This window comes from Mauremys mutica, chromosome 5, assembly GCF_020497125.1.
Source record: "Mauremys mutica isolate MM-2020 ecotype Southern chromosome 5, ASM2049712v1, whole genome shotgun sequence".
NCBI classification, from domain to species: domain Eukaryota; kingdom Metazoa; phylum Chordata; order Testudines; family Geoemydidae; genus Mauremys; species Mauremys mutica.
The window spans coordinates 140,291,757-140,319,406 of record NC_059076.1 but is presented as its reverse complement, the minus strand read 5'-3'; the positions used below and the strand labels follow the sequence as shown (position 1 = coordinate 140,319,406).

General features: G+C 49.1%; 1 protein-coding gene across 7 annotated transcripts in view; it reads left to right on the top strand.

Annotated features, from left to right (window-relative positions):
• DYSF (dysferlin) overlaps positions 1-27,650 on the top strand; it is a 288,276-nt gene that overhangs the window by 73,634 nt on the left and 186,992 nt on the right. For all 7 annotated transcript variants that reach the window (XM_045018205.1, XM_045018204.1, XM_045018206.1 and 4 more), the window contains exons 9-20: positions 1,337-1,387; positions 1,507-1,537; positions 2,890-3,005; positions 6,831-6,957; positions 7,718-7,821; positions 14,433-14,501; positions 14,602-14,645; positions 15,587-15,669; positions 22,037-22,152; positions 23,941-24,054; positions 24,822-24,999; positions 27,177-27,301. In XM_045018205.1, the coding sequence (XP_044874140.1) occupies positions 1,337-1,387; positions 1,507-1,537; positions 2,890-3,005; positions 6,831-6,957; positions 7,718-7,821; positions 14,433-14,501; positions 14,602-14,645; positions 15,587-15,669; positions 22,037-22,152; positions 23,941-24,054; positions 24,822-24,999; positions 27,177-27,301 (1,158 nt within the window). The remainder of the gene's footprint in view (positions 1-1,336; positions 1,388-1,506; positions 1,538-2,889; positions 3,006-6,830; positions 6,958-7,717; positions 7,822-14,432; positions 14,502-14,601; positions 14,646-15,586; positions 15,670-22,036; positions 22,153-23,940; positions 24,055-24,821; positions 25,000-27,176; positions 27,302-27,650) is intronic.

Sequence of the window (27,650 nt, the reverse complement as noted above, 5' to 3'; positions counted from 1 at the left end):
GCCTTTTAGAACCTGCTATAATAAGCAAGCTCTGTATGTTCTTTGGGCTAAACCTGGGCTAACTAACTGGGGATCTCTTGCTTATGCTCAAAAGTCTTTTCCTCTCACAGTTCAAGCAGCATAGTAATAAAGTTCCTTCTGGTCAGGCATTTTTATTCCCTTTCTCCAGAGTTCAAACTGACGGGGCGAGCATTTGTGCAGGTCTCCTCTTCATGGGTGTGTGGGGAGCAATCAGCGAAGTCTTTTGTCTGTTGATGTTCCACAATGGCTTGTCTGGTGTCCAAGGGCCTTCTTTTGTTGGGCAGGAGATGATGCCTCTTGTGGTAAACCAGTATTTCACCCTGGTAATGCCTCTCTACTGAGTGTTTTTTTTCCCCCGTGTCCATAACTAAGGCTATGATTCTGTCATGGAGGTCACAGATGACTTTCCGGGACCTTCGTGATTTCTTCTTGGCCAGGGCTGCCGGACGATCTGAGTGGCGGCCAGCCCTGGGGCTGCCAGAGCAGCAGTCCCCGGCCCTCTGGGCTGGAGCAGCAGCAGTCAACCCCTGCTGCAGGAGCAGCGGCAGGGCGGGAGCACTGCAAGCTCTGGCATCACTCTGTTTGTCCCCCCCTCCCTTCCCAGGGTATTTTTAGTAAAAGTCAGGGACAGGTTGCGGCTTCCGTGAATTTTTGTTTGTTGCCCGTGACCTGTCCCTGAATTTTACTAAAAATAACCGTGACAAAATCTTAGCCTTTGTCATAGCAAATACTTTTATAGTTACAGAGCAAATACTGAAATATTACCCTATGAAACAGGATGCAGCTGTTAATAGGGAGATTAATGCAGGCAGCAATTTACAAGCATTTCATAAAGTCCAAACACTAAACACATCTCTAGAAATCTAATACCTGTTTAACAACACGAACACAGGTGAGTCAGACTGGTTCCCAGCCAGGCATTTGTCAGTTTTCAGAGGCCTAGGGACCTTGGCATAAGCTGGTACCTGGTCTGCCAACATCACACCTGACCCGAAACACACTGAACTCAATGGTGCTCTCTCCTTCACTTCACGGGGCTTCGTGTCAGGCCCCTAGTGAGGTTAAACACAAACTGCTAGAGTGTGTCAAAGGAGGGGGTGAGAATGATCATGATATTTTTGCAAAACGTATTTCCCTGATTTCTTGTTAAATTTGAAATGAGAAAAGAATTGTGATGAAATGTGACAGGTTTTGACTTGCTTTCCAAACCACTGAGCTGAGTGCGCTGAGAATGCTAATGATTTAACATGGATGGTTGTGAGATTTTTCTTAAATGCTGGATTTACATTTTTGCATCTTCCCCTCCCCCCTCCAGGTTGTTGATTCCCGGTCTCTCCGGACAGACTCTGTGATTGGAGAATTTCGGGTAACGATTTGTGATTTCATCTCTCTCTCTCTCTCTCTCAATATTTGTAATCATTTTGGCCTCTTCTCTGTGCAGCCTGTGACTAAACATTTGATTTTGTTTTTCATTTTATTTTATAGCTGGATGTCGGGACAGTTTATGCAGAACCAAGTGAGTTAAACAATTACAGAGATTTTTGGGCCATTAGAGATTTGTAATTAAGAAATCAAATTTCTCACATAGGGACATTTCTTTGCAACAACTTTCTATGGGCCAAATGCAGGGGTCTACATGTGCGCACACATGTATATTTATATGTAAGCACACAAACACAGGCAGTTATATGTGCACGTCACAGGGTGACACTGTCCCTTTAAGAGGGAAGAGACCCATGCACCTGTGACTTGTTCGCTGACCCCAGTTGGGTTTAAAGGAGGGCACCTGGGCCCTAGATGTAGGAGACACTGTGAATCAGGGCTGCCTGACACAGTCAGGAAAAGTGGGAGGTGAGAGATGCCAGAGACCAGGAGACTGTGGAAGGTCCCTGAAGGAAGCTGTAGGTGGTTCCTGGGGGAAGGCTGAAGGCAGGAGAGCAACAAGTCACGCGGGGTTTGCTGGCTGAGAGGATGGAAGGCAGGAGGGTCAGCAGAGGGAGTTGCCTGCTGACTGCTGAAGCTGAGGGTCAGAGAGAGCTGAAGGCAGGGGAGCCGTGGGGTTTACCCCTCTGATGTCTCCACACTGGAGAGCTGGACCCAGGGGAGCAGTGAGAGGGCCATGGGGAGTGAGGGATGCTCTGCTGGTGAGGATGGTCGAGCAGAGAGGCAGCGGCGGTGGGGGTTCCTGCTAGAAGGACTGGGGTGGTTGTCCCTGCAGAGAGAAAAAGAAGGACTGACAGAGTGCCTAGATATGGCGAAAGACACTAGAATATCACATTGCAGCTTGCTTTACCTAGGTAGGAAATGCAATGAGAAGCCAACCTGTCTCACATCCGTTTAACCCTTTCCATCCCTGTCCATTTGAAACCAGGAGGGGTGAGAAACAAACAAAACCTCCAACCCAACTTTTTCCAGAGGCAAAAGTTCAGATGTGTTGGAGGAAGGGTTCTTAGTTTAGGTGAACTCAGTGTCCTCAACTCCTGCAATTTTATCACGTCTCATGCTGTTTGGTGGTTTTCTTAAAGCTCCAGCTCCTGGAGTCATGTGATTGCATGAGCATCTCAACTATCACTAGAAAAATAAGTAAGTTTCTTGCCTTCACAGTGCAAAGAAAAGCTTGATGACACAAACCCTATGGGCTCAAAAACCAGCAGGCAAATAAAAAGAACTCAACATTTATTATTTTTAAAACTCTCATGACTTTAGAGCCGATTTCATCATATTTTTAGAGCTGGCTCATGACTTTTAAATGCTTTGGGTTGACAATACTGTGAAATGCTTTCCCCCTCCCTTATTCTGATGCTACAAAATCTTTCCATCCTATGAGGCAGACGCTAATAAACCAGAAACCCGGTTTCTCTCTTTTAGAGCATGCCTTGCTCAGGAAGTGGCTGCTCCTTTCTGACTCTGAAGACTTTTCTGCTGGGGCCAAAGGTTACGTGAAAGTCAGCCTGTATGTGCTGGGACCTGGCGATGAAGCTCCCGTAAGTACCATTTTTGCTGCCACTGGAGAAAGAAAGCTACTTGAGGGCCCACTGTCTCGTCTTGCTGCCTGAAGAAGATATGAAGGGTTGGCTTGAATGAGATTGTGCTAGAATGATAACGGGAAGAAATCTGAGGGGATGTGTTGATAATGATTGTGTCATAAGAACTCCAACAGATCATTGGTCCACTTAAACCAATCACCTACCCATGGCAGTGACCTATACATGCTGCTTCAGAGGAAGGAGAACCCTCTCCTTCATGGTGCTCTACAAAGGAAAATATTGGTTTTGGGCCTGTTCTTGCTTATTTAGCATGTATAATACTCAAGGAGCTGACTGAGGATATATCTGAGCAATTAGCGACTATCTTTGAAAAGTCATGGAAGAGGGCAAGATGACTGGAAAAGGGCAAAAATAGTGCCAGCCTATAAAAAAGGAAATACGGACAACCCGGGGAATTACAGACCAGTCAGCTTAACTTCAGTACCCAGAAAGATAGTGGAGCAAACAATGAAGCAATCAGTTTGCAAACACTTAGAAGATAATAAGGTGATAAGTAACAGTCAGCATAGACTTGTCTAGAACAAATTGTGTCAGACCGAACTAATAGCTTTCTTTGACAGGGTAACATTCCTTGTGGATGGGGGAAAGCAGTAGATGTGGTATATTTTGACTTTAGTACGACTTTTGATACTGTCCTGCATGACCTTCTCATAAACAAAATAGGGAAATACAACCTAGATGGAGCTACTATAAGATGGGTGCATAACTGGTTGGAAAACCATTCCCAGAGAGTAGTTATCAGTGGTTCACAATCAAGCTGGGAGGGCATAAGGAGTGGGATCCCGCAGGGATCAGTTCTGGGTCCAGTTCTGTTCAATATCTTCATCAATGATTTAGATAATGGCATAGAGACTACACTTACAAAGTTTGCAGATGATACCAAGGTGGGAGGGGTTGCAAGTGCTTTGGAGGATAGGATTAAAATTCAAAATGATCTGGACAAACTGGAGAAATGGTCTGAAGTAAATAGGATGAAATTCAATAAGGACAATTGCAAAGTCCTCCACTTAGGAAGGAACAATCAGTTGCACACACACAAAATGAGAAATGACTGCCTAGGAAGGAAAGGAGTCTTGGGGTCATAATGGATCACAAGCTAAATATGTGTCAACAGGGTAACACATCATTCTGGATGAAGGAATGTTGTAAGCAAGACATGAGAAGTAATTCTTCCGCTCTACTCCACGCTGATTAGGTCTCAACTGGAGTATTGTGTCCAGTTCTGGGCGCCACACATCAGGGAAGATGTGGACAGATTGGAGAAAGTCCAGAGAAGAGCAACAAAAATGATTAAAGGTCTAGAAAACATGACCGATGAGGGAAGATTGAAAAAATTGGGTTTGTTTAGTGTGGAGGATAAGACTGAAGTGGGACATGATAACAGTTTTCAAGTGCTGTACTTAAAAGGTTGTTATAAGAAGAAGGGAGAAAAAATGTTTTCTTTAACCTCTGAGGGTAGGACAAGAAGCAATGGGGTTAAATTGCAGCAAAGGTGGTTTAGGTTGGACATTAGGAAAAATTAGAAAAAACTTCCTAATGTCATGGTAGTTAAGGACTGGAATAAATTGCCTAGGGAGGTTGTGGAATCTCCATCACTGGAGCTGTTTCAGAGCAGTTGAGACTAACCCCTGTCAGGGATGGTCTAGATAATACTCAGTCTTGCCTTGAGTGCAGGGGACTGGACTGGAAGACCTCTCAAGGTCCCTTCCAGACCTACGATTTTATGATTCTATAAAGAGAGCCTGAAAGTGTTTCTTTCTGCTTGTTTTGTACCTTAGATGTATTAGGAATTTCAGATTAGACATCCCTGCTTCTTTTTGGAAAACTTCTTGGCTGACTCAAATGTAGATTGGGAAATTTCTCAGTCCTTAATTGAAGGTAGGGGCCGGGGTGGTGGTGGTAATACAGACAGACAGCTTTTCTCCTTAGTGGCTGACCTAATAGGGAATTAACAAAGCAAAGAGTCAAAGCCCAAGAGTTATAAACATTGTGAATGAAAATGCCACTCCCTCCCAATTAACAAAAATTCACTTGCTTGGCTTTTCTGATGCCATAAATTCACGAGTTTAACAATGAGGGTAATGAACTATTGCAACAATTTCCCAAGGGTCATGGTGGCTTTCCCATCACTTGAACTTTTAAAATCAAGATTGGATGTTTCTCTGTAATTCAAGCAGAAATTATTTTGGGGGAAGTCCTATGGCCTGTGTTGCACAGGATGTCAGACTAGATGATTGCAGTGGTCCCTCCTGTCCTTGGAATCTATGTAGCTAGTTCTCCAGCTGTCCATAGAGTCTTCCAGGGTACAGATAACTTGAATCTCAAATCAGGGGAAAAATATTCAGGTCACCTTTGTATATCATGAAGGAACAAAATCCCGTTTTACCCCTTGCAGGTCACCTATAATAGTCCTGCCCAGTGCTGTTACATTTCGACAAGAAAGAGTTCTACCTGAGCTTGCAGGTGATCCGGGGGGGGAGGGTGCCCTAAACCACTCAGAATTAGCCTTCTTCTACTTGTTAGCAAATGGGCCAAACTTCCCATTATTCTTTTTATATACAACCCCACGATCCTTTGTGCACAAACCAAAGTGTTTTGTATCTACCATACTAATTTCTGTAGCTATGATTCTAGGGACTATGTACTTCGGCTGAATTTAGTGTGTGACCAAATGGTGGAATGTGTGTAATATTTGTACTCGAAGCCTCTTGACCCACGGAGAATGTGTCCAGATGTCCAGGAAGGAACCATTTGTCATTGATGAGAGATACTTGTTATTGCGAATATCTTCGGTGATCGATGAGATAATTTGAGGCAGCGAGAGATGCTTTTAGCTTATTAGGAATTACTTATTACCACAGGTGTTTTCTATAATAAAGATATCAGAGGGGTAGCCGTGTTAGTCTGGTTCTGTAGAAGCAGCAAAGAATCCTGTGGCACCTTATAGACTAACAGACGTTTTGCAGCATGAGCTTTCGTGGGTGAATACCCACTTCTTCGGATGCAAGTCTTGCATCCGAAGAAGTGGGTATTCACCCACGAAAGCTCATGCTGCAAAACGTCTGTTAGTCTATAAGGAGCCACAGGATTCTTTGCTGCTTCTATAATAAAGACTTAATCACAGATTTCTCTGGCGTATTGATTAAATAAGCTGAGATACCATGACAGAGATTCTACGTGTAGATCAGTTAAGAATTTTCTTTGAGAAAGGAAGTGTCTTTGTCCCAAGCGCAATATAAAAGAGGAGCAGTTTCTGGGAGTGAATCAAGCTGCAATCCATTCTTCAGATCGATTTGGTAACATGACCTTCCCTTCTGTATTTCACTGTATTAATCTTTGATTACAATCTGTGATTAATAAATACAAATTGAACGTGATTATTTGACCTCTTATTACCAGCAGAACCAAACTCAAAACCCAACACACGGAAGTCAGAGGTAAAACGCTCATGGACCTCATGAGAGTAGAGTTAGGCCAGTGCTGAAGACTTTAAAGGTCCCACCCTCTAGGTCAGATCCTGCAGTCTCCATGTGTCTGTGGTTTTACAGCAGAGATGGGCCTGATCCATGGAGTTTGGATCTGAATCCAAACTTTCAAGGCTGCTTTGGGTCTGAGGCCCTGTTGCTGGTTTATGGTAAAGGAGGTCTCACTTTGGGGGCAAGATGCATTAGTTTCTGCTTAGCGGACTCTATTTCTCTGCTTTGCGGAAAGCTTCAGCCCCATTTCTCTCCTTTTGTAACAGCTCATTTGTTTGTCTCGCAGCTGGAGAAGAAAGAAGTGGCTGAAGAGAAGGAAGATATTGAGGGGAATCTTCTGCGCCCAACTGGGGTCACGCTGAGAGGGGCTCACTTCTGCCTGAAAATTTACAGAGCTGAAGACTTGCCCCAGAGTATGTATTTCTGCTATGGGGTCTAATTGCAACTGACCCATGCTTGTCGCCTTGGAAATGACCCGGCAGCGGTAACATGTTACAGCCCAAGGGTGAAGGGATATAGTCCATCTGTGTTCTGGATGTCCGTTCTGTGCATCTCACTCTGACACCGGACTTTTTAACGCCTTAGACGAGCTCTCCTGTGCATGTGAATCGGCAGAGCGCCATGGGTAGACAATGGACCAAACCCCCAGCTGGTGTAGATTGGAGTTATGCTGATTTACACCAGCTGAGGATCTGTCCGTTGACGTTCTACCTGGTGTCACTCAGCGGCATTCGCCCTGCAGGGCAGATTGACTTTTATGGCTCCAGGGCTGTAAAAGTAATTAGTACAGGGACAGGATTGTTACCGGGACAAGGCTTGGGGGCTGGTTAAAGAGACTGGTTAAAGAGGCTTCCACCTCTTCTTCCACCAGGGACTGGAACACATTGCCTTTTAGTGGATATGTAAAATCCCATAGTGGTCTCAGCCCCACAGTGGTCACGTCTGTCACTACCACATAACTGGTACTAACTGGAGGGTGGGTCACAGTGATGGAAAAGTTCAGATTCAGGTTCTAAGCAGAGAGTTCAGGCGCCTCTATGTGCTCTGAAGCCGAGCATCCCGGGCCTGGCATCCCGGGCCATTCTGGGCTGGCTGCTTGCATCACAGTCAGCTGACTCCTTGCGCGCTCCAGCCTCACGAGCGCGGCTTGTTGAGGGTTCTCTTCTGTTCCAGTGGATGATGCCATCATGGACAATGTCAAGCAGATCTTTGGCTTTGAGAGCAACAAGAAGAACCTGGTCGATCCGTTTGTGGAAGTCAGCTTTGCCGGCAGAACGGTGAGTGGTGGAAACTGACGGGCCATCCTGTGGCTGAGCAGGAAATCTGCCTCTGTCTCCTGGTCTCCTGTTCCCTTAGCAACCCCATCAATGGGCCACCAGCCTCATTGCACGGGACAGTGTTTGGATGTGAGCCAGCTGCCACCGAGGGGTCAATTGGAGCATGGAAATGTGGGAGTCGGGTGGCCACGTTTGAAACAGGCGTCGTTTTCTCGAGGATGAAAGTGGAGGAGGTCAGGAGAGGGGGGATGGGTTGTCTAGGGCGTCTCTGGTGCCTTTGTTTGTTGCTTTGGAGAAAAACAAAGAGGAATGAGGCCTGGGCAGAGTTTTATGGCAGGGTGAGGCCTGCAGCAGTCTGACCTGTTGGGCTGACACAGTCCTCTGGTGGGCATGCAGTGGCATTGCTCACATCTGTATCTTACTCCCAAAAGCTAGAGATGGGGAAGATCTGTCGGTCTGATTGCTCATACTCTGCTCATTTCCGTGGTGCCTGAACATCTACGGGGTTAGGTCAGCTCCTCCATCCACCCTGGTCAGTGCTGCCCTGAGCCCTAGAACACCTTTCTCCAGTTGGGTTCCATGTTCTAACCATCCTCACTCTTAGGAACTGGTTCCTGATGCCCAATCCAAGTTTCCCTTCAAGCAGTTTCATTTCCTCAGCCCTAGTGATGCCCCCTTTGATCTGTCTTTTCTACCCTTGTGCTGAAATACCACAATGAAGGGTGCACTAAGAATACCTAGATAGATGGAGAGATTTTCGTACACATCTGTGCTTGGGCCTATGGCCATTACCCCTTTGTCAGTGTAACAAAATTACAGTGGAAAATTTTTTTTAAATTAAAATCTCTGATCCCTCTGAATGCAAAAATAAATAAAACCCCATAACTAAGGAGCCAGCCTTGGCTGCCTTTGCTCACAGGACTATTTGCAGAGTAGGACACACACAGGATGGCAAGGCTAGGTTCTGAGTAGCAACAGATTAGCCATGGGATGCACCTCTCTGGAGAAAGCACAGACGGTGTCTTCTGTTCTCTGCTGCATATGAGTAATTTCCGCTCTAGGCTCTTAGTGGTGCTGTTGTATTAAAAATGACAATACAAGTATTTAGATCCTTGTGTGTTTGGGGGGAGGGGTGGGGGAAATAACCGAGAAATAATTTCCTAGCTCAGGGCTTGGCTACAGTTTGGGAACCGGCTTAAATTGATGGATGATCGTTATTTCTTAAATGTTCTGAGTTCCCAAGCTGTGATCCACGGACCGTCGCTGGTTCACGAGGATCTATCTGGTCCCATGGATCTGACACCTCCTCCCTTAATTTCCATCTGATAAATTTAGGGTGACCAGATGTCCCGATTTTATAGAGAGGGTCCTGATTTTTGGGTCTTTTTCTTATATAGGCTCTTATTACCCCTAACCCCCCCGTCCCGATTTTTCATATTTGCTGTCTGGTCACCTTAGATAAATTCCATGATGATACATTAAACATTTTCCTAACCTTACTCTTCCAGGTAGGCAATGGGCTGTAGCTGTGATGGGGATGTTACGGGATCATGAATGGGAATGGGGCTGGGTGTTCAGAAAGGGGAGGAGGGAAGGGTCCACAAAACAATCTATTAAAATTGGTGTAGTCCATTCTGAATAGGTTCTCGTACTGCCCTCCTCACCATAGTATCTGAGTGCTTCCATTGGTGCAATAAGTTAGTGCAGACGTTAGTCACTAACATCTGTCCTGTGTGGTTTGTTCTTCCTCTTTTCCTGGCCCCAGGGAGAATTGTGTGGGCAGTGGAAGGTTTTGTTGTGGCAGGGTTCTGCGTTTTAAATGTCCACGCTGCTCGGTGTTTGCATCAGAGGAGGCAGGATGGCGGAGTGTGCTTGGACCAGAGAGCGAGGAAGTTTGGGATGGTTCTTAGTTCTTGGGGGAGTTCATTCCATACTCTCAAGCCGCACCCAAGAAAGCTGATTTCTGCCCAGACGAGCTTTGCCGTTAGAATCATAGAATATCAGGGTTGGAAGGGACCTCAGGAGGTATCTAGTCCAACCCCCTGCTCAAAGCAGGACCAACCTCAACTAAATCACCCCAGCCAGGGCTTTGTCAAGCCTGACCTTAAAAACCTCTAAGGAAAGAGATTCTACCACCTCCCTAGATAACCCATTCCAGTGCTTCACCACTCTCTGAATGAAAAAGTTTTTCCTAATATCCAACCTAAACCTCCCCCACTGCAACTTGGGACTGATTACTCCTTGTTCTGTCATCAGGTACCACTGAGAACAGTCTAGATCCATCCTCTTGGGAACCCCCTTTCAGGTAGTTGAAAGCAGCTATCAAATCCCCCCCTCCCATTCTTCTCTTCTGCAGACTAAACAATCCCAGTTCCCTCAGCCTCTCCTCATAAGTCATGTGCTCCAACCCCCTAATCATTTTTGTTGCCCTCCGCAGGACTCTTTCCAATTTTTCCACATCTTTCTTGAAGTGTGGGGCCCAAAACTGGGCACAGTACTCCAGATGAGGCCTCACCAATGTCGAATAGAGGGGAACGATCACATCCCTCAATCTGCTGGCAATGCCCCTACTTATACAACCCAAAATGCCGTTAGCCTTCTTGGCAACAAGGGCACACTGCTAACTCATATCCAGCTTCTCGTCCACTGTAACCCCTAGGTCCTTTTCTGCAGAACTGCTGCCTAGCCATTTGTCCCTAGTCTGTAACAGTGAATGGGATTCTTCCGTCCTAAGTGCAGGACTCTGCACTTGTCCTTGTGGTGGAGAATTCCATTGTGCCGGAGGAGGGGAGTTGTTGACCATAGTCCTCATCTTGGAGCAGCAGGCTTTTTTAGCTCTCCAGGGCCCAAGCAATTGAGCACCTTGAAGATAAGGGCCAAGACCTTGAACTGGACTCAGGTGGCTTTAACCTGTTCTGTGCCAAAGTTCCCTCTAAACCGTGCATGCTCAGATCTGCCCCCTGCTGTCAAGCATCATATACACTGACCAGTGCCTGCAATGCAGGGAAGCACCTTCATCAGGAGACATCTGCTTCTTGGGTGGGCTGAAGGAGGCTCTCAGGCCATCCCTCTTTCTGCAGCTACGTAAGAACGTAAGAACGGCTGTACTGGGTCAGACCAATGGTTCATCAAGCCCAGTATCCTGTCTTCCAACAGTGGCCAGATGCTTCAGAATGAATGAACAGAACAGGGCAATTTTGAGTAATCCATCCCTTGTCGTCCACTCCTAGATTCTGGCAGTTGGAGGTTTAGGGACACCCAGAGCATGTGGATGCATCCCTGACCATCCTGGCTAATAGCCATTGATGGACCTGTCCTCCATGAACTTATCTAGTTCTTTTTTGAACCCTGTTATATTTTTGGCCTTCACAACATCCCCTGGCAATGAGTTCCACAGGTTGACTGTGCGTCGTGTGAAGAAGTACTTCCTTATGTTTTATTTTTAATTCTGCTGCCTATTAATTTCATCAGATAACCACTAGTTCTTGTGTTATGAGAAGGAGTAAATAACACTTCCTTATTTACTTTCTCCACACCAGTCATGATTTTATAGACCTCAATCATACCCCCCCTTTAGTCATCTCTTTTCTAAGTTGATCAGTCCCAGTCTTATTAATCTCTCCTTATACTCCTAATAGTTTTTGTTGCCCTTCTCTGAATCTTTTTCAATTCTAATATATCTTTTTCGAGATGGGGCAACCAGAATTGCACACAGTATTCAAGGTGTGGGTGTACCATGGATTAATATAGTGACATTATGTTATTTTTTATTTTATTATCTATCCCTTTCTTAATGGTTCCTAACATTGTTAGCCTTTTTGACTGCCACAGCACAGTGATCAAATGTTTCCAGAGAACTATCCACAATGACTCCAAGATCTCTTTCTTGAGTTGTAACAGCTAATTTAGATCCCATCATGTTATAGGTATAGTTGGGATTATGTTTTCCAGTGTGCGTTAATTTGCACTTATCAACACTGAATTTCATCTGCCACTTTGTAGTGGCCCCGTCACCCAGTTTAGTGAAATCCCTTTGTAACTTTTTGTAGTTACTAGTTATTCTGAGTAATTTTGTATTGTCTGCAAATTTTGCCACTTCACTGTTTCCCCTTTTCCCAGATCGTTTATGAATATGTTGAACAACGCTGGTCTTAGTACAACTCCTTGGGGGACACCGCTATTAACCTCTCTCCCTTGTGAAAACTGACCATTTATCTTACCCTTTGTTTCCTGTCTCTTAACCCATTACTGACCTATGACAGGACCTTCCCTCTTATCCCCGATTGCTTACTTTGCTTAGGAGCCTTTGGTGGGGGACCTTGTCAAAGGCTTTCTGAAAGTCCAAGTACACTATATCCACTGGATCACCTTTGCCCACATGCTTGTTGACTCCCTCAAAGAATTCTAATAGATTGGTGAGGCATGATTTCCCAACAAATCATGTTCATCTATAGATTCTATGAGTCTGATAATTCTCTTCTTTACTAAAGTCTCGACAGTTTGTCTGATACGGACATTAGACTTATTGTCAGGATTGCCTTTTCTGAAAAATGGGCATTACGTTCGCTACCCTCCAGTCATCTGCTACAGAAGCTGATTTAAGTGATTGGTTACATACCACAGTTAGTAGTTCTGCAAGTTCCTTCAGAACTCTCGGGTGATACCATCTGGTGACTTATTACTGTTTAGTGGATCAATTTGTTAAAAAATCTTGTCTATTGATGCTTCAATCTGGGACAGTCCCTCAGATTTGTCACCTAAAAAGAATGGCTTGGATGTTGGATCTCCCCTATATCCTCTGCAGTGAAATCCCAGGCAGAGAATTTCATTTAGCTTCTCCACAACAGCCTTGTCTTCCTTGAGTGTTTGTTTAGCATCTTGATCATCCACTGACTGTTTGACAGGCTTCCTGCTTCTGATATACTTCAATTTTTTGTTGCTTTTTTTGTGTGTCCGTACCTAATTGCTCTTCAGATTCTTTCTTGACCTGCTTATTGTACTTTTACACGTGACTTGCCAGAGTTTATGGTCTTTTCTATTTTCTTCACTGGGATTTGACTTCCGCTTTTTAAAGGATGCCTTTTTGCCTCTAACCACCTCGTTTACTCTGCTATTTAGCCATGGTGGCATTTTTTGGTCCCCTTACTTTTTTTTGTATTTGGTGCATGCATTGAGTTTGACCTCTAGTCTGGTGTTTTTAAATAGTCTCCATGAAGTTTGGAGGCATTTCACACATGACGATTCATTTTGATTTCCGTTTAACTAGCGTCCTCAGTTTTGTGTAGTTCCCTCTTTTGAAGTTAAATGCTACTGTGGTGGGTTTCTTCGGCACCTTCCCCCTCACAAGGATGTTAAATTAAATTACTTTACAGTGGCTATCACTGAGCAGTTCAGCTATAATCACCTCTTGGACCAGATCCCGTGCTCCATTAGGACTGAATCAAGAACTGCCTCTCCTCTTGTGGGTTCCAGGACTAGCTGCTCCAAGAAGCCATCACTTAAGGTGTCTAGAAATTTTATCTCTGCATCCCGTCCTGAGGTGACATGTTCCCAGTCAATGTGAGGCTAGCGGAGATCCCCCATTATTTTTGCATTTTCTGTGTTTGTAGCCTCTCTAATCTCCCTGAGCATTTCACAGTCACTGTCACCGTCTTGGTCAGGTGGTCGGTAGTACATCCCTACTGCTATGCTTTCCTTGTTCCAGCATGGAATTTCTATCCAGAGAGATTCTGTGGTGCAGTTTGTTTCATTCAAGGTATTTACTGTATTTGACGCTATGCGTTCTTTCACAGTGCCACCCCCCACCAGTGTGACCTACTCTGTTATTTCTGTATATTACCTGGTGTTACCGTATCTCCCACTGCTCCCCCTCCTCCCGCTGCCACGGCTTGCTCCTCCCAGGCCCTGGAAGGAGCTCCAAGCCTTCCTTTCTCCCACACAGTAGCTCTTTCTCCTGGCATCGCATAGGGCCCTGAAGAAGATTTGGCTCGAGAGACACAGTCTGAGGACCCTGACACAGGAGCGACAGACGCGCCCTAAAAGTGTGTGTGTGTGGGGGGAACTGGTGCCTGATCCGTGGCCCCACCCCTGTGCCGCCTCTTCTCTCTGAGGCCACGCCCTTGCCCCGCCCCTTCCCCTGAGGCCCCTCCCCCTGCTTGCTCCTCTCTGCCTCCTTCCTCCTATCGCTCTCCCTTACGGCCAGTAAAAAGCGGGAGGTCGCAGCCCTCCCTTTTTTAAAAGTGGTGGAGTTATGGCCCCCTGGGCCCCCGTGTTCTGGTGCCCCTGCCCTGACACTACCCACAAAGCCAGACAGCAGCAGGAAGGCCTGTTTTTTGGGGGTTGGACTAGATGATCTCCTGAGGTCCCTTCCAACCCTGAGATTCTATGACACCCTGGCCCGTTATGGCTCAGGATTCCCTCCCTCAGGTGCACGTTGTTTCACCCAGGAAGGTTTCCTAAGAATTGGAAGCCACGAAACCTCCCCCCCGCCCCCCGGGGCCAGGAAACGTAACAGAAACAAACAAATGAATCTGTGTTGTGTCCTGGCTCGTAGAGAAGGGTGAGCCAACCCTGCCCTGACGCTGCCTTTTATTGTTCCCTTCTCTCGCCAGATCAGCTCTAAGATCCTGGAGAAGAACGCAAACCCCCAGTGGAACCAGCGCATCACCGTGCCGGCCATGGTGAGCAACGGCAGGTCTCTGCCTCTGGGGTCGCTTTGCTCCGAGCATTGCCCCTGAGCCGTTTGCACTGACCATTCCCGTTTTGTGCCTGTTTCTCTAGTTTCCTTCCATGTGTGAGAAAATGAGGATCCGGGTCATGGATTGGTGAGTTTGAAGCTGAGATGGAAGGAGACAGGGTCCAAGAGGAGATGGGCCTTATCTACACAGTGGGGAGCCTGTTCTAAGGACCGATTTAGGCAGCCCTGGTCTCAATTGTCCTATGCTAGTGCAACCCAGATCCAAAATGCAGCAAGCGTCCCAAGCCAGACGCATTCCCAGAAACAACGCCTCCACTGCGCAAGGGCCAAGCGAGTTCTCCCAGGCCCGTTAAGGCTGGGGTGGGTCAGGTTATAACTGGCTGTAAGGAGAACTCCCCAGAGCTGTAACTTCCTGTACCTGCAACCAAGTGGCTCCAAACGTATAGGACATTATTTCTCACCTTCCTCACCATGCAGGAAAATACAGTTTGGTAGTAGCTGTAGGCAATAAGATGATGGGTGCTAGGCTAATAATCTTACACGCAGGAGGGAGCAGACTAAGGGTATGTCTACACTGCAATTAAACACCCATGGCTGGCCCATGTCAGCTGATGCGGACTTGTGAGGCCTGGGCTGCGGGACTATCAAATTGCAGGGTGGATGTTCAGGCTTGAACCCTATGTGGCTAGAGCAGTGGATGGGGAGTCGGGATTTCTGGCTTCTATTGTGCAGTCTGCCACTGTCTCCCTTTGTGATAGTGGGCAAGTCACTTCGCTTTGCTCCATGCCTCAGTTTCCCATCTGTAACACCAAGTTAATGGGACAGATCTACAGCTGGTAAAAATCAGTACAGCTTCATTGACTTCTGCTGGCCAGCTGACTCCAATGGAGCAATGCGGATTTACACCAGGTGGGGATCTGGTCCAGTAATATTGACCTGTCTTAATAGGAGTGACTTGGAGAGTTAACGTTCGTAAAGAACGTGGCATTCTCCCAAAGGAAGGATCTCTATGAGCAAAGCATAATCAACCAAACACTTGCTACAATTAAACCAAACCCCTTATTTCAGGGACCGTGTCACTCACAACGATGTCATTGGCACGACCCACCTGCGCATGTCTCAAATCTCTGCCCCAGGAGGAGAGCTGGAAGGTAAGGAAAGGCCTGTGCCTGCAGTTTGCACTGGGCGCTATGGGGAATGCATGCTTGTGGCTTGGAGGCTGGTCTTAGCTTTGGTAAAGGAGATTTACTGACTGGGATCCTCTCTATGAAACCCTAGGGGATGGTGGGGGCTGGTGCCTTCCCCTCCGACGGGCGAGTGTAGGGGAATCTTAAGTGACTCTGACTGAGGTTGGGTCATGACAGAAGTGGGTGACTCTTTAAGGCATGTTGTGAATATTGTCTGCGCTAAAGCTCTGGGTGGGTTTTGGCTGCAGCCCAGCTCCGTCCCAGCAGGGGCACTAGAAATCGGTGGGATGAGCCCTGGGCATGCAATGGGACCCTGCCTGTGGACAGGAGGGGAGCATATGCTCTCTTGTGCTGTCAGCCGGCTCTGCCGGCTGCTGAGGAGACAGCCGGGGCTGAGGTGAGGCTGGCTCTTGCACAGTGTGGGGTACAAAGACGGGGAGGCATCTTGTGCCCTCCCTGTCCCATGGGCACCTGTGGAAGGGGCAGTCATCACTTGGCACTAGGCCATCCAGGGCTAAACCCTGCTTCTATTGATGCCAATGGCAAAGCTCCGAATGGGGGGCACAATTTGACCCCAAATCCTCACTGCAGGACCCCAGTGTGTCTTCCAGTTATTGGCTATGGCCCAGTCCAGCAAAGCACTTAAGCAGATGTGTAACTTGAAGAAGGTGGATTATCCCCTTGGCTTCACTGGGCCTGCTCCAGTCCAAAGGGTAAGCACGTGCTTACATGTTTTGCTGGATTGGGGCATATACCCACGGGGTATCTTTGGATTCACTTAGCCAAACTCTCCCCTTGCTTCTTCACTGGTGCAAGCCCCGCTAACCTCCCGCTGGGGCCTGGGTTGCTTGAGCATGGTAACGTCCTTGTGAAGCACCGGTGGTGGCCCGCTGGGCGTTTGAACTTCTGCACGTGTGTCCACTTTGAAGTGCAAGCTCCGTGGGGCAGAGGTGGAGAATTGCTCTGTCTGAGCGTGCCCGGGCTCAATAAAGAAGCATTAGGGAGGGTGGAGCTCATTTTGCCTTAGTTTGAACCCACCTTCACATTGTAATCTAGGACCCGGGAAGATTCCCCTCCTGCCTGTTCTCAGTGCACAGAGGGTGGGGAAAGACTGTGTGGTTTCAGGGATCTGGGACTCTGCTAAGTCCTGACTAAGTGTCTTCCCTCCAGGGTATGTCTACACTGCCCTTTAAACCCAGATCGGTTGGGCCCGGGCTTGTGGATTCTGTGTTTCCAGCCATGTGCTGGAGCATCCACACTTAATTATAAACTGACATAAGAACAGCCACAGTAGGGTCAGACCAAAGGTCCATCTAGCCCAGTATCGTGTCTTCCAACAGTGGCCAATGCCAGGTGTAAACCTGGGTTTACAGTTGCTGGACCCAGGTCTCTCAGCCATGCTAACGCATCCACACTGCACTACACAGACCTTCTGACCCGGGTCTGTGGCTTGAGCAGTGTCCACACTGCAAAATGACAGGCTTAGATCCAAGTCGCAGTGGGATTTGGGTTCTGACCCCTACCCAGCAGAATCCTAGGACCCAGGTCCAAAAGGGGGACTGGAGGTCAAACCTGAATCAGAGGCTGGACTTAGACGTACCCTCAGTGGCTGGCTCACATAAGAGGTTTATGAGCCTGTTATTTGCTGCAGCAGGAGGCTTGGTCTTCTAGCTCCAGTGGTAGCAGCTCATGCTTTTAGTACTCAGGGTCTTGGGTTCAAGTCCTGAAGACCGCCCAAGTGGGGGCTGGGGGGGTCTAGCACTCAGCTGCCAGCCCTCAATCACACGATCCGTGTCATGGTATTCGTGTCAGGCGGGAGCAAGTGCAGGGACTCACGGTTCACTTGGTCGTGTCGTGGTGGTTTCTGAATAACCCAGGCCTTTGCAGCTGCTTGGAGCTGTTGTAGGGACTGTAGCCTGAACCTGCCCTAACCCCATCGGTTACTGAATAACTCCTGCAGCTAACTCCCTTTGCTGCTCTGTTCCGACTGTCCTCACTGCTATGCTCAGGTTGGTTTGTACCGGCTGCGCTCCAGACAGAATCCTTGTGAACGAGCGCCAGGTGCTGACACAATTGCAGCTTGCATGGTTTGGCGTATCCACACGGTAGCATTTCTCCTGGACCAATCACGTGTCAATGGTCTTGGCCTGCCCATGCTTATGGCATAGCACAGCCATGTTCCCACTGGTGCACTCTGGGAAATTTGGGGCAGCTGCACCCTCCTGTCTCTGCTGAGTGGCAGAGGATTGTGGGTATTTTCTCACATGGCGCAATGCATTTTGGGATCTTGCTCATAGACCAGGGAGGTAGAGGGACCAGCTAACCCTATTACTTGTGCACAGTTAAATGACCCCCCACTCAAAAACATACATAGCAGAACTTCCAGGTGAGATTCCAGCCGCAGCTCTGCTTACAAGCCGGGTGGAAACATGGTGCCCTCACAGTGCTGAGGAAAGGAATGCCTGGGCCTAAAACACATGGTGTCAACCGGGCGACAAACTCGGTAAAGGTCTGTAATGCAGTTGGGGCCTTAGGGCGCAGCTCACCTGTTCTTACAACACAAACTGCCCTGCCAACGCATGCAGAGTGTGGAGTTCAGACTGCAATGCCGTGCGCCCACTGACACGGGCTTTGTCTAGTCATCCTCCCTTTCCTGGGCAGCTGCAGATCCCTAGAGAGAGCGCGCGAGGGAGTGGGGGACAGGGAAGAGGGGTACGCTGGAGGTGTTTGGAAGCATTTCCCTTAGGCCAGCCCCAGCCCCATGCTCTTAGGGGCTGTTGCACTGCAAAGCGCATTGGGAGCCGAAGGGTTTTACTCCCGATCAATGGCTCAGTGGGGCCATGCAGGCACGTGGATACAGAGGGACCCTCTGACAGTTCATTTCTCTGCCGGCCACAGGAGCAAGGTGTTGTGGGAGGCTGCACAGGGACCTACACCCACACCTACCGTGTACCCAGGAGATCCCCACTCGACAGCCCATTGGAACCTCACTCTTTGAAGGATGAACCACTGGGATACACCCTTTCCTTCCCCCCCCTCCCATGCTAACAGATGCCCCTTGTTCCCTTTCTGTCCCGTCCCCCAGATACAACATGTGCAGTGTCCCATGTGGTAGAGAAATCCTGGGGCTTGGCTGTGATGCATACAAAGGCAGCTGGACACAAACACACCTTGGGGGTCTCTCTGGCCTATAGTCACCACACAGGGTCCCCCCATGTCCTAGCCTGGATTCAGCAGCCATCCAGGGACTGATTCCCCTCTTCCACATCCCCTTAATGACCAGCACTCCCGACCCAGCCAGTTTCCAAGCCCTCTGTCTGAGGGCCCATATGTCTCGCCTTGCGCAGGGCCCCACAGAACTAAAGGCCAGCTCTGGGGAGACAGCGTTTATAGAGGAGCAGAATGGAAGCCCCTACTTGTTCCATGGTGCTTTGGGATGCCCGTTGCAGCCCCGGGGACCTTTGGGTGAAGGGGTAGGGTGTTGCCATTGTCAGAGATGGGCTCGAGCCACAGCTAGATTTGGTGCAATGCATTGTGGGACACAGAGCAGGGAGGTAGATTTGGACCTCCGCTGGGCTCCTGGGAGGCGGTTTGGCCGGCTGACTTGAGTAAGGAGGCCAGGCCTGGGCTCTCTAGGAAAGGCTCCCAGTGCACTCCCAGGGCCTCATGTGATATGGTCGACCATGAGTAGCTTCCAGCCAGAGTGACCTAGCAGACTATAGCTGTTCTGTTCCCCTCTCGGTCTCTCTCTAGAGTCTGGCACAAAAAGCCCCATTGCAGCAGCAGCTTGCATTTCCCATAATGCATTGGTCTCATGTCACGCTCCTTCCACCCCTTCTCTGTTGTTCCCACTCTAACCTTCTCTTCATTTCTTTGTGCCTCAGATGAGTTTCCTCTTCTTGCGAAGCCCCTGAAAGCTACAGCCAGTACGTCCCTCTAGCCTGTTGGTTGCAATTATGGTTTTGTAATTTGGCCGTTTTAGCCGTGTTTAGACACACTGGGACACTGGACAGAACCAGGATCAGCAAAAGCCTCAGTGTCTGAAACGTGGCTTGTCAAAGGGAGTGAGCCACTGAGATATGACCCCAGACCTCCTCCAGCCTCATATGTGCCCACCTTGGATCATCTGTAGGGTGGGATGGGCCACGGTATGGAGTCTCCACTGTCCTTTGGCCTCTGGTGGGGTTGGTATGCCAAGCCCGAGGCACTGCTCTCTATTAGTGATGATCTTTCTGTTGAACACTGACGGTATTTTGTGTGGTAAGCAGGACTGAGGATGTGTTGTGCTGCTCACTGAGCCAAGACCTGGTGCATTGGGCCTGGCCGGTTTCAAAGTACAAGGCAGAGGGACACCGGTTTATTCCTGCTCTCCTGGTGCTGCTGCATCAGACACCTAGCATCTGATGCCACTCTCTCAAGCAATGCACTGAGGGTCACCTGACGGATCATTAGGTGTCCTAAGGAAGAGGGCGCTGAGCTAGATCCTCATCTGGTGTAAACCGGCTCACGCTCCGTGGCAGTCAGTGGGATAGATCCCTAGTTCACTGCGGTCAGTGGAGTGATGCTGATTGACACCTGCTGGGAATCCGGCCCACTCCTTTAGTACCCCAAATATGGGACTTTGGGAAGACGAGAGCTTTCATCATCCCAGGATAAATTCCGTTCTCTAAATTCCAAACACCCCGAAAGAGGGAATGGGGCTAAAATCTGGATCCTGATCTGAATTGTGTGGCTTGGGCCCCTCTCTGGTGTGGACATGGCCTAACACTGCCATGGCTCCCCAGTGTATATCAGAAGTAGCTCCTGTGAATTCAGTGCAATTACTGCAGTTTGGCTGGACTGGAGTCTCTGAGATCAGGCTCTCACTGGCAGGGGCTCCCTCTGTTGAATTGTATAGTTGTGTCCACTGCTGTGTGTGGGATGGAGGAAGTGCTGGGTGGCCCGTCCGCCGATGCTTTGTCACTGGCTTTATTGGGAATGGGACTGGCCTTAGCACCGCACGTAAAGGGCTCTCAGTTCTGCCAGTGTAACGCTGGAGTAGTTGTACAGAGTAAACAGAGCTGTCACCTAACCAGGGCCTGATTCTGACCTCACTCATGCTGGTGTCACCCCATTGATGTCGATGGCCCCAATCCCAGACTATGTCTGTGCTTGGTGCAGCCAGGGAGACCGGGGAATGCAAAGTTGGCTTTAAACCACCAATCAGGACTGATTAGATCCTTGGTGTAAGTTAGATCAGCCCCAGGGCTATCTTAAGGCCTGGCTGCCTCTGGCTGTGCTGTGGCATTGACACACCAGCCACACCTCCTTTATCTCAGCTACAAGCCCTATAGTGGGTGGCAATGGAGAGGTTCTAGCCACTCACGGGTTCCATGAGCCAGTTAAATTGCCAGTGTGTGTTTTGTGCAATGTGGGCGTGGCATAAAGCAGTCACATTTGGGGTGTGGCATGGTCTCATGGAGTTACCCTCGTGTGTGTGAGATTGGAACCAGACCTGCAGTGGGCCCATTTATAGAGCGTGCAGTGGAGGAGGGAACTGCTACCCAGCTCTTCCACTATAAGATAACACTGTTGCAAAAAAAAAGCAAACATCATTCTGGGATGTATTAGCAGGAGTGTTGTAGGCAAGACACAAGAATTAATTCTTTTGCTCTGCTCTGCACTGATTAGCCCACAACTGGAGTATTGTGTACAGTTCTGGGTGCTACACATCAGGAAAGATGTGGACAAATTGGAGAAAGTCCAGAGAAGAGCAACAAAAATGATTAGAGGTCTAGAAAACATGACTTATGAGGGAAGATTGAAAAAATTGGGTTTGTTTAGTGTGGAGAAGAGAAGACTGAGAGGGGACATGATGACAGTTTTCAAGTACATAAAAGGTTGTTTCAAGGAGGAGGGTGAAAAATTGTCCTTGTTAACCTCTGAGAATAGGACAAGAAACAATGGGCTTAAATTGCAGCAAGGGTGGTTTAGGTTGGACATTAGGAAAAACTTCCTAACTCTCAGGGTGGTTAAGCATTGGAATAAATTGCCCAGGGAGGTTGTGGAATCTCCATCATTGGAGATTTTTAAGAGCAGGTTGGACAAACCCCTGTCAGGGGTGATCTATATAATACTTAGTCCTGCCAGTCCTATGATTCTATGATTTTAAGATAACAACAGAGTCTAGTCCACAAGGGATCCGTGTTCCTGCCCTTGGCACTCATTGGGCCAAAACCCTGTGGTTAGAGGAATATGCTATAGTTTGCTCAGTGCCCGTTCTCTTTTTATGCATTAATGAGAAGGGCTGTTGTAGTGGCTCAGTAACTGATTGCTCCTTGTGGTCTCCTAGTGGACGATGAGCTGGGATTCCTGCCGACGTTTGGGCCCTGTTACGTAAACCTTTACGGCAGCCCGAGGGAATTTACTGGGTTTCCAGATCCCTACGAGGAACTCAACATGGGAAAGGTGAAGTCGTGGTTGTTCAGTTTTCAAAAATTCTTCTTTGCAAAATGAAACACTCTCATTATCCTGAACTTTCATTAATCGTTGTGATGGATTGGATCAGAGAAACCCCCTTTGGGACTGTCTCCTGATGTGCCGAGGCTACCTCTAAGCCCATTTTTCCTGGCAGCTTGGGACTTCAGTGCCCTGCCTGGTTTGAGCCAGACACGCTAGCCTGTTACAAACACAGACCCAGGTCTGAACTACGTCCCTCAAAAGCTGCAGGCTTAACTGAAAAGAGCTTAAGAAGTGCTCCTGTCTCCAGCACTCAGATGCCCAGCTCCCAATGGGGTCCAAACCCCAGATAAATCCATTTTACTCTGTATAAAGTTTATACGGGGTAAATGCACAGCTACTTGCCCCTCCGCAGGTATTAAGACATACTCTGGGTTAATTAATAAGTTAAAAGTGATTTTATTAAATACAGAAAGTAGGATTTAAGTGGTTCCAAGTAATAACAGACAGAACAAATTGAATTACCAAGCAAAATAAAATAAAACACCCAAGTCTAAACCTAGTACAGTAAGAAAACTGAATACAGATAAAATCTTGCCCTCAGAGATGTTTCAAGAAGCTTCTATCACAGACTGGACGCCTTCCAGGCCTGGGCACAATCCTTTCCCCTGGTACAGCCCTTGTTCCAGCTCAGGTGGTAGCTAGGGGATTTCTCATGACCACAGCCCCTTTGTTCTGTTCCACCCACTTATATATCTTTTGCACAAGGCAGGAATCCTTTGTCCCTTTCTGGGTTCCCACCCCTCCCTCTAAATGGAAAAGCACCGGGTTAAAGATGGATTCCAGTTCAGGTGACATGATTACTGGCACTGTAAGACTTCATTATGTACTTGCCAGCACACACGTATACAGGAAGACTCACAAGTAAAGCAGAGCCATCTACAGTCAATTGTCCTGGTTGATGGAAGGACCACACTTCGCATAATTACAATAGGCCCTCAGAGTTATGTTTCATATTTCTAGTTTCAGATACAAGAATTATACATTCATACAAATAGGATGACCACACTCAGTAGATTATAAGCTTTATAATGACACAAGAGACCTTTTGCATGAAGCACATTCCAGTTACATTATGTTCACACTCATTAGCATATTTTCATAAAATCATATAGAGTGCAACGTCACAATTGTTACTAGGATTGGAGCTGGGTGATATTTTTCAGAAGAATAGTTTGCCAAAAAACACAGCTTTGGTCAACATAAAACTATTCACAAACTGGATGCAAATTGGTTCAGCCACTCACAAAACAGGCGGCGGTGGTGGAGGAGGTGGTGCTACCTCCTTGCTCCGTTCCCCCAAATAGCCTTTAGCTGAGTGCTTAGGACACTTATCCCAGATGTGGGAAACCCACGTTCGAATTCCCACTCTGGAACAGACCCCAAATGGATGTTTTTGTTTCACAAAAAATTCCCCAAATTTTCAGTCGGTTTGACCCAGATGGAAACTCTTTTGATTTTTCACAACTGCTACTAAATCGAAAAGGCTGCTCTTCTCCCATATCTAAACAGGCTCCGTTGCACCTACAGGAAATTATTACCCCTCTTGACAAATACATCATCAAAAAAAGAACATAGTCTGCTTTACATCTGTAAGGGGCTGCGTAAATACATTGCCTGCTCCTGCTCCTCTTGAACTGAACAAAATCAACGGCAGAGCTCCCATAGACTCCAGTGGGAGCATATCTGAGATGCAGCTGCCTTGGTAACAGCACTTTCTTCTTATCTAACTCTAAGGGAGAGGGAGTGGCCTTTCGGGGCAGGTTGCTGATGGAGCTGGAGACAAAACTGGTGGAACATAGTGAGCAGAAGTTGGAGGACATCCCGCCCGATGATATTCTACGGGTAGAGGTATGTGGCATCCTTACTGAATCACTACTGAGGAGTCAAGCATCATGCTGGTTATAAATCACAGGGTTGGTAACTGGCAGAGCTGGGGACTGAACCTGCAACCTCCAGAACTAAAGCCTGTTGCTCCACAGTTGGAGCCAAAAGGCTCTCCCTGTTAGCCAACTGCTGGCGCAGACTCATCGCCTCACTGACTCGGGCACTGAGGGTATACAGCGTGGTCGTCTACTGCCTCTTGACCACCCTCTCCTGGAGAGAGGTCGCCCTCTGGGGCCCTGTGCCTGGGGCCGTCCTGTCTCTTCAGGGGCCCTTTGAGAACTCTCAGTTCAAACGGTCTCCAGAAGGGATCCCACTTAGTCCTCAGGTGCCTACCGGCTCTCTGGGCCCCAGCCCTAGGTCAGCGTCCCTCCCGGCAGTACACCCACACAATGAGTGAAGTGCAGACTGGTGCAGCTTGCAGCCCGGTCTCTGCCCAGCTCCTTGGGCAGGGTCTCTCCCAGGTCTCCCTGTCAGGAGAGCTTTCCACTGCGTGTGCTTTTCCCTCGCCGACTCCCTGCAGTGTGTCTCTGGAGCCATCTGCCTCCTGTCTCCCCCTTCATGTGGGGAGAGAGGGGCAGCTCTCTTGCATGCTGGCCTTCAGCTGCCCCTCCCTGCCCCTTCCACGCCATCCTGGGAAGCGGCGCCTGCGGGAGTGGGCGAGGGTTTGGCTGGGAGAAGCCCCAGGTCAGAAGCTGCGGCTCCTCCCACGGGGCCGGCTCTGTGTGTTGCAGAAGCACCTGCGGCGGCGCAAGTACTGTCTCTTCGCCGCCTTCTACTCGGCCAGCATGCTGCAGGACGTCGACGCCGCCATCCAGTTCGAAGTCAGCATCGGCAACTACGGCAACAAGTTTGACAACACGTGCCTGCCGCTGGCCTCCACCACGCAGTACAGCGGGGCTGTGTTTGACGGTGAGGCACGGGCGGGCGTGCGGGCACGGGGAAGGGGGCGCGACGTGGCAAGGAGACCACTCCTCAAATCAAGCCCCTGCTGCTGCTTGGGGCGGCAAAACCCCTGGAGCCGGCCCTGGGCAGAGGAAACCACCTGCATCCTGGCAGGTTTCCTGGCCTTCCTGCTCCCTGCAAGCCTCTGTCATTGCGCTGCTGTATCCTGGCAACCATGGTGCCCTGGCTCAGAGGTAGGCCAGAGCCCTGACCCGTTCCAGGCCCAGCTCAGCCTCTGACACCGATTGAACAAGCTACACACACGCACACACTCTCGCGTTCTCTCTCTTTGAGCCAGGGTGCGAATGGAAGAGATACAGTGTGTTCCACTATTTAGGGTTGTCAACTTTCTACTTGCACAAACTTTCTACTAACACCCTTGCCACGCCCCCTACCCCTCCCCACGGCCCCGCCCCTGCTCTCTCCGCCTCCCCCCCCTTTGCTCGCTCTCCCCTCCCTCATTCAGTTGGTCATTTTCACCGGGCTGGCTCAGGGGGTTGGGGTGCGGGAGGGGGTGAGGGTTCTGGCTGCAGGTGCGGGTTCTGATGTGGGGCCAGGGATGAGAGATTTGGGGTGCAGGAGGGGGCTCCGGGCTGGGGCTGAGGGGCTTGGAATGTGGGAGGGGGCTCGGCTGGGGAAGGGGCTTGGGGTGGGGGGGTGAGGGCTCTGGCTGGCAGTGCAGACTCTGGGGTGGGGCTGGGGATGAGGGGTTCAGAGTGCGGGAGGCGGATCAGGGCTGGAGCATGGGGTTTGGGCATGGGGTGTGTGAGGGCTCCATCTGGGGATGCAGACTCTGGGGTGGGGCTGGGGATGAGGGGCTTGGGGTATAGGAGGGTGCTCCAGGCTAGGATCGAGGGATTTGGAGGGCAGGAGGGGGATCAGGGCTGGGGCAGGGGGTTTTGGGGCATAGGAAGGGGACAGGGGTGCAGGCTCCAGGTGGCGCTTACCTCAAGTAGCTCCCAGAAGCAGTGACATGTCCCCCCTCTGACTCCTACACGGACGCGTGGCCAGGTGGCTCTGCATGCAGCCCTGTCCGCAGGCGCCGCCCCCGCAGCTCCTATTGGCCGCTGGCGCTTGGGGTGGGAGCAGCGTGCGGAGCCCCCAGCGCTCCTACGTATAGGAGCCAGAGAGAGGGGAGACATGCCGCTGCTTCCGGCAGCCTATCTTAGCTCCACTGTGGCAACCTTAGCTCCACTGTGCCACTGACCAGACTTTTAATGGTCCGATCAGCACCACCGCCATGGTCCCTTTTCGACTGGGATGAAAACTGGCCACCTGGCCACCCTACCACTATTGGCTGTTCCTTTTTTGGTGGGATACCTTCAAGAGCCCGCACCCCTGAGTAAAATTTACCTCCCCCTTCCATCTCCTTGAGCCTAGCAGAACTCCTTGAGTGCTCAGGGCCATCCAAGATGCCATGGCAATTTTTGCAATGTTTAGGGTTGCTGCCCCGGCCACGTTCCATGCCGGGCAGTTGCATTCTGCCTGCCTAAAATTTCCTCCTGTTGTTTTAGTTGGATGTGGTATTCCTCTTCACTCCCCAGCTGAAACTGTTGAGTGGTGTTCCAGGGTACTCAGCTGCCCTCAGTTGCACCCCAGCAGTGGCTGCCTTGCTGTGGTGGGTGGAGTGATTTTGGTGCATGTAGGATAGGTGAAGGGTTCGGGGGTATAAATGGTGTGACAAATGTGTAAACTATTATTAAGATTGCAATGAACTGATCGTGTGTGTGTGTATTGCTGCCCTCCTCTGCAGGAAATCAGAACTGTTCAAGTGTGAGTCATAGGCCCAATAACAACAGATAATGGAGACTCCCCTTTAGCTCCAGGGGCCTGTGCTTTTGGAGCAGAATCTTTTTCTGTCCCCAGGAGGTCCCAGCTGGCCCCAGCATAGTGGCACCTACATAGCTGTGGGTTTGTTACAACAGTTCGAGTTGCACTAGACATCTCGTTTCATACCAAGGCTGATTGGATTATAATTAATCTCATTGCTTCACACACAGAGGGAACCAGGACTAAAACCTTTTGCCCTTCAGGTCAAAGAGCACAATGCACCAGGCCTCTGCCCCTTTCTCTGTCTATGGGCCAGTCGGTCGCAGGTGACATCCCGCACACAGAGCCAGATACGTGTGTGTTCTGTCCCACAGGTTGCCAGTATTACTACCTCCCCTGGGGCAATGTGAAGCCGGTGGTGGTGCTGTCATCCTACTGGGAGGATATCAGCCACCGAACGGACATGCAGAACCTTCTCCAACGCACTGCAGACAGGCTGGTGAGTAAAGCGCTGCCTTTGCATCTCTGTGGGAGAGCCCAGGGCTGCCAGGTGTGCTGGGATTTGTGCTGAGCCTTATTAGTATGACCTCATGCACACCAAGGAGGAATCTGTATTGAGTTAATTAGTGACTCTGGGGCATGGTATTGCAGGGGGCGGCATCTTTCAGAGATAGAAAACCAAGCTCCTCAAACTTGGGATCACTAAAGCTGTTGGGAAATGAATAAGGGAGTTAATGCCAGTGTCTAGGAGGCCAAATAATGATCATCATTACATTCAGCCTCTCTAAGTCCCCATTTAGCCAATAGTATCCTTCAGGTCCTGGTTTTAAACAGTTGTTAAAACAGCC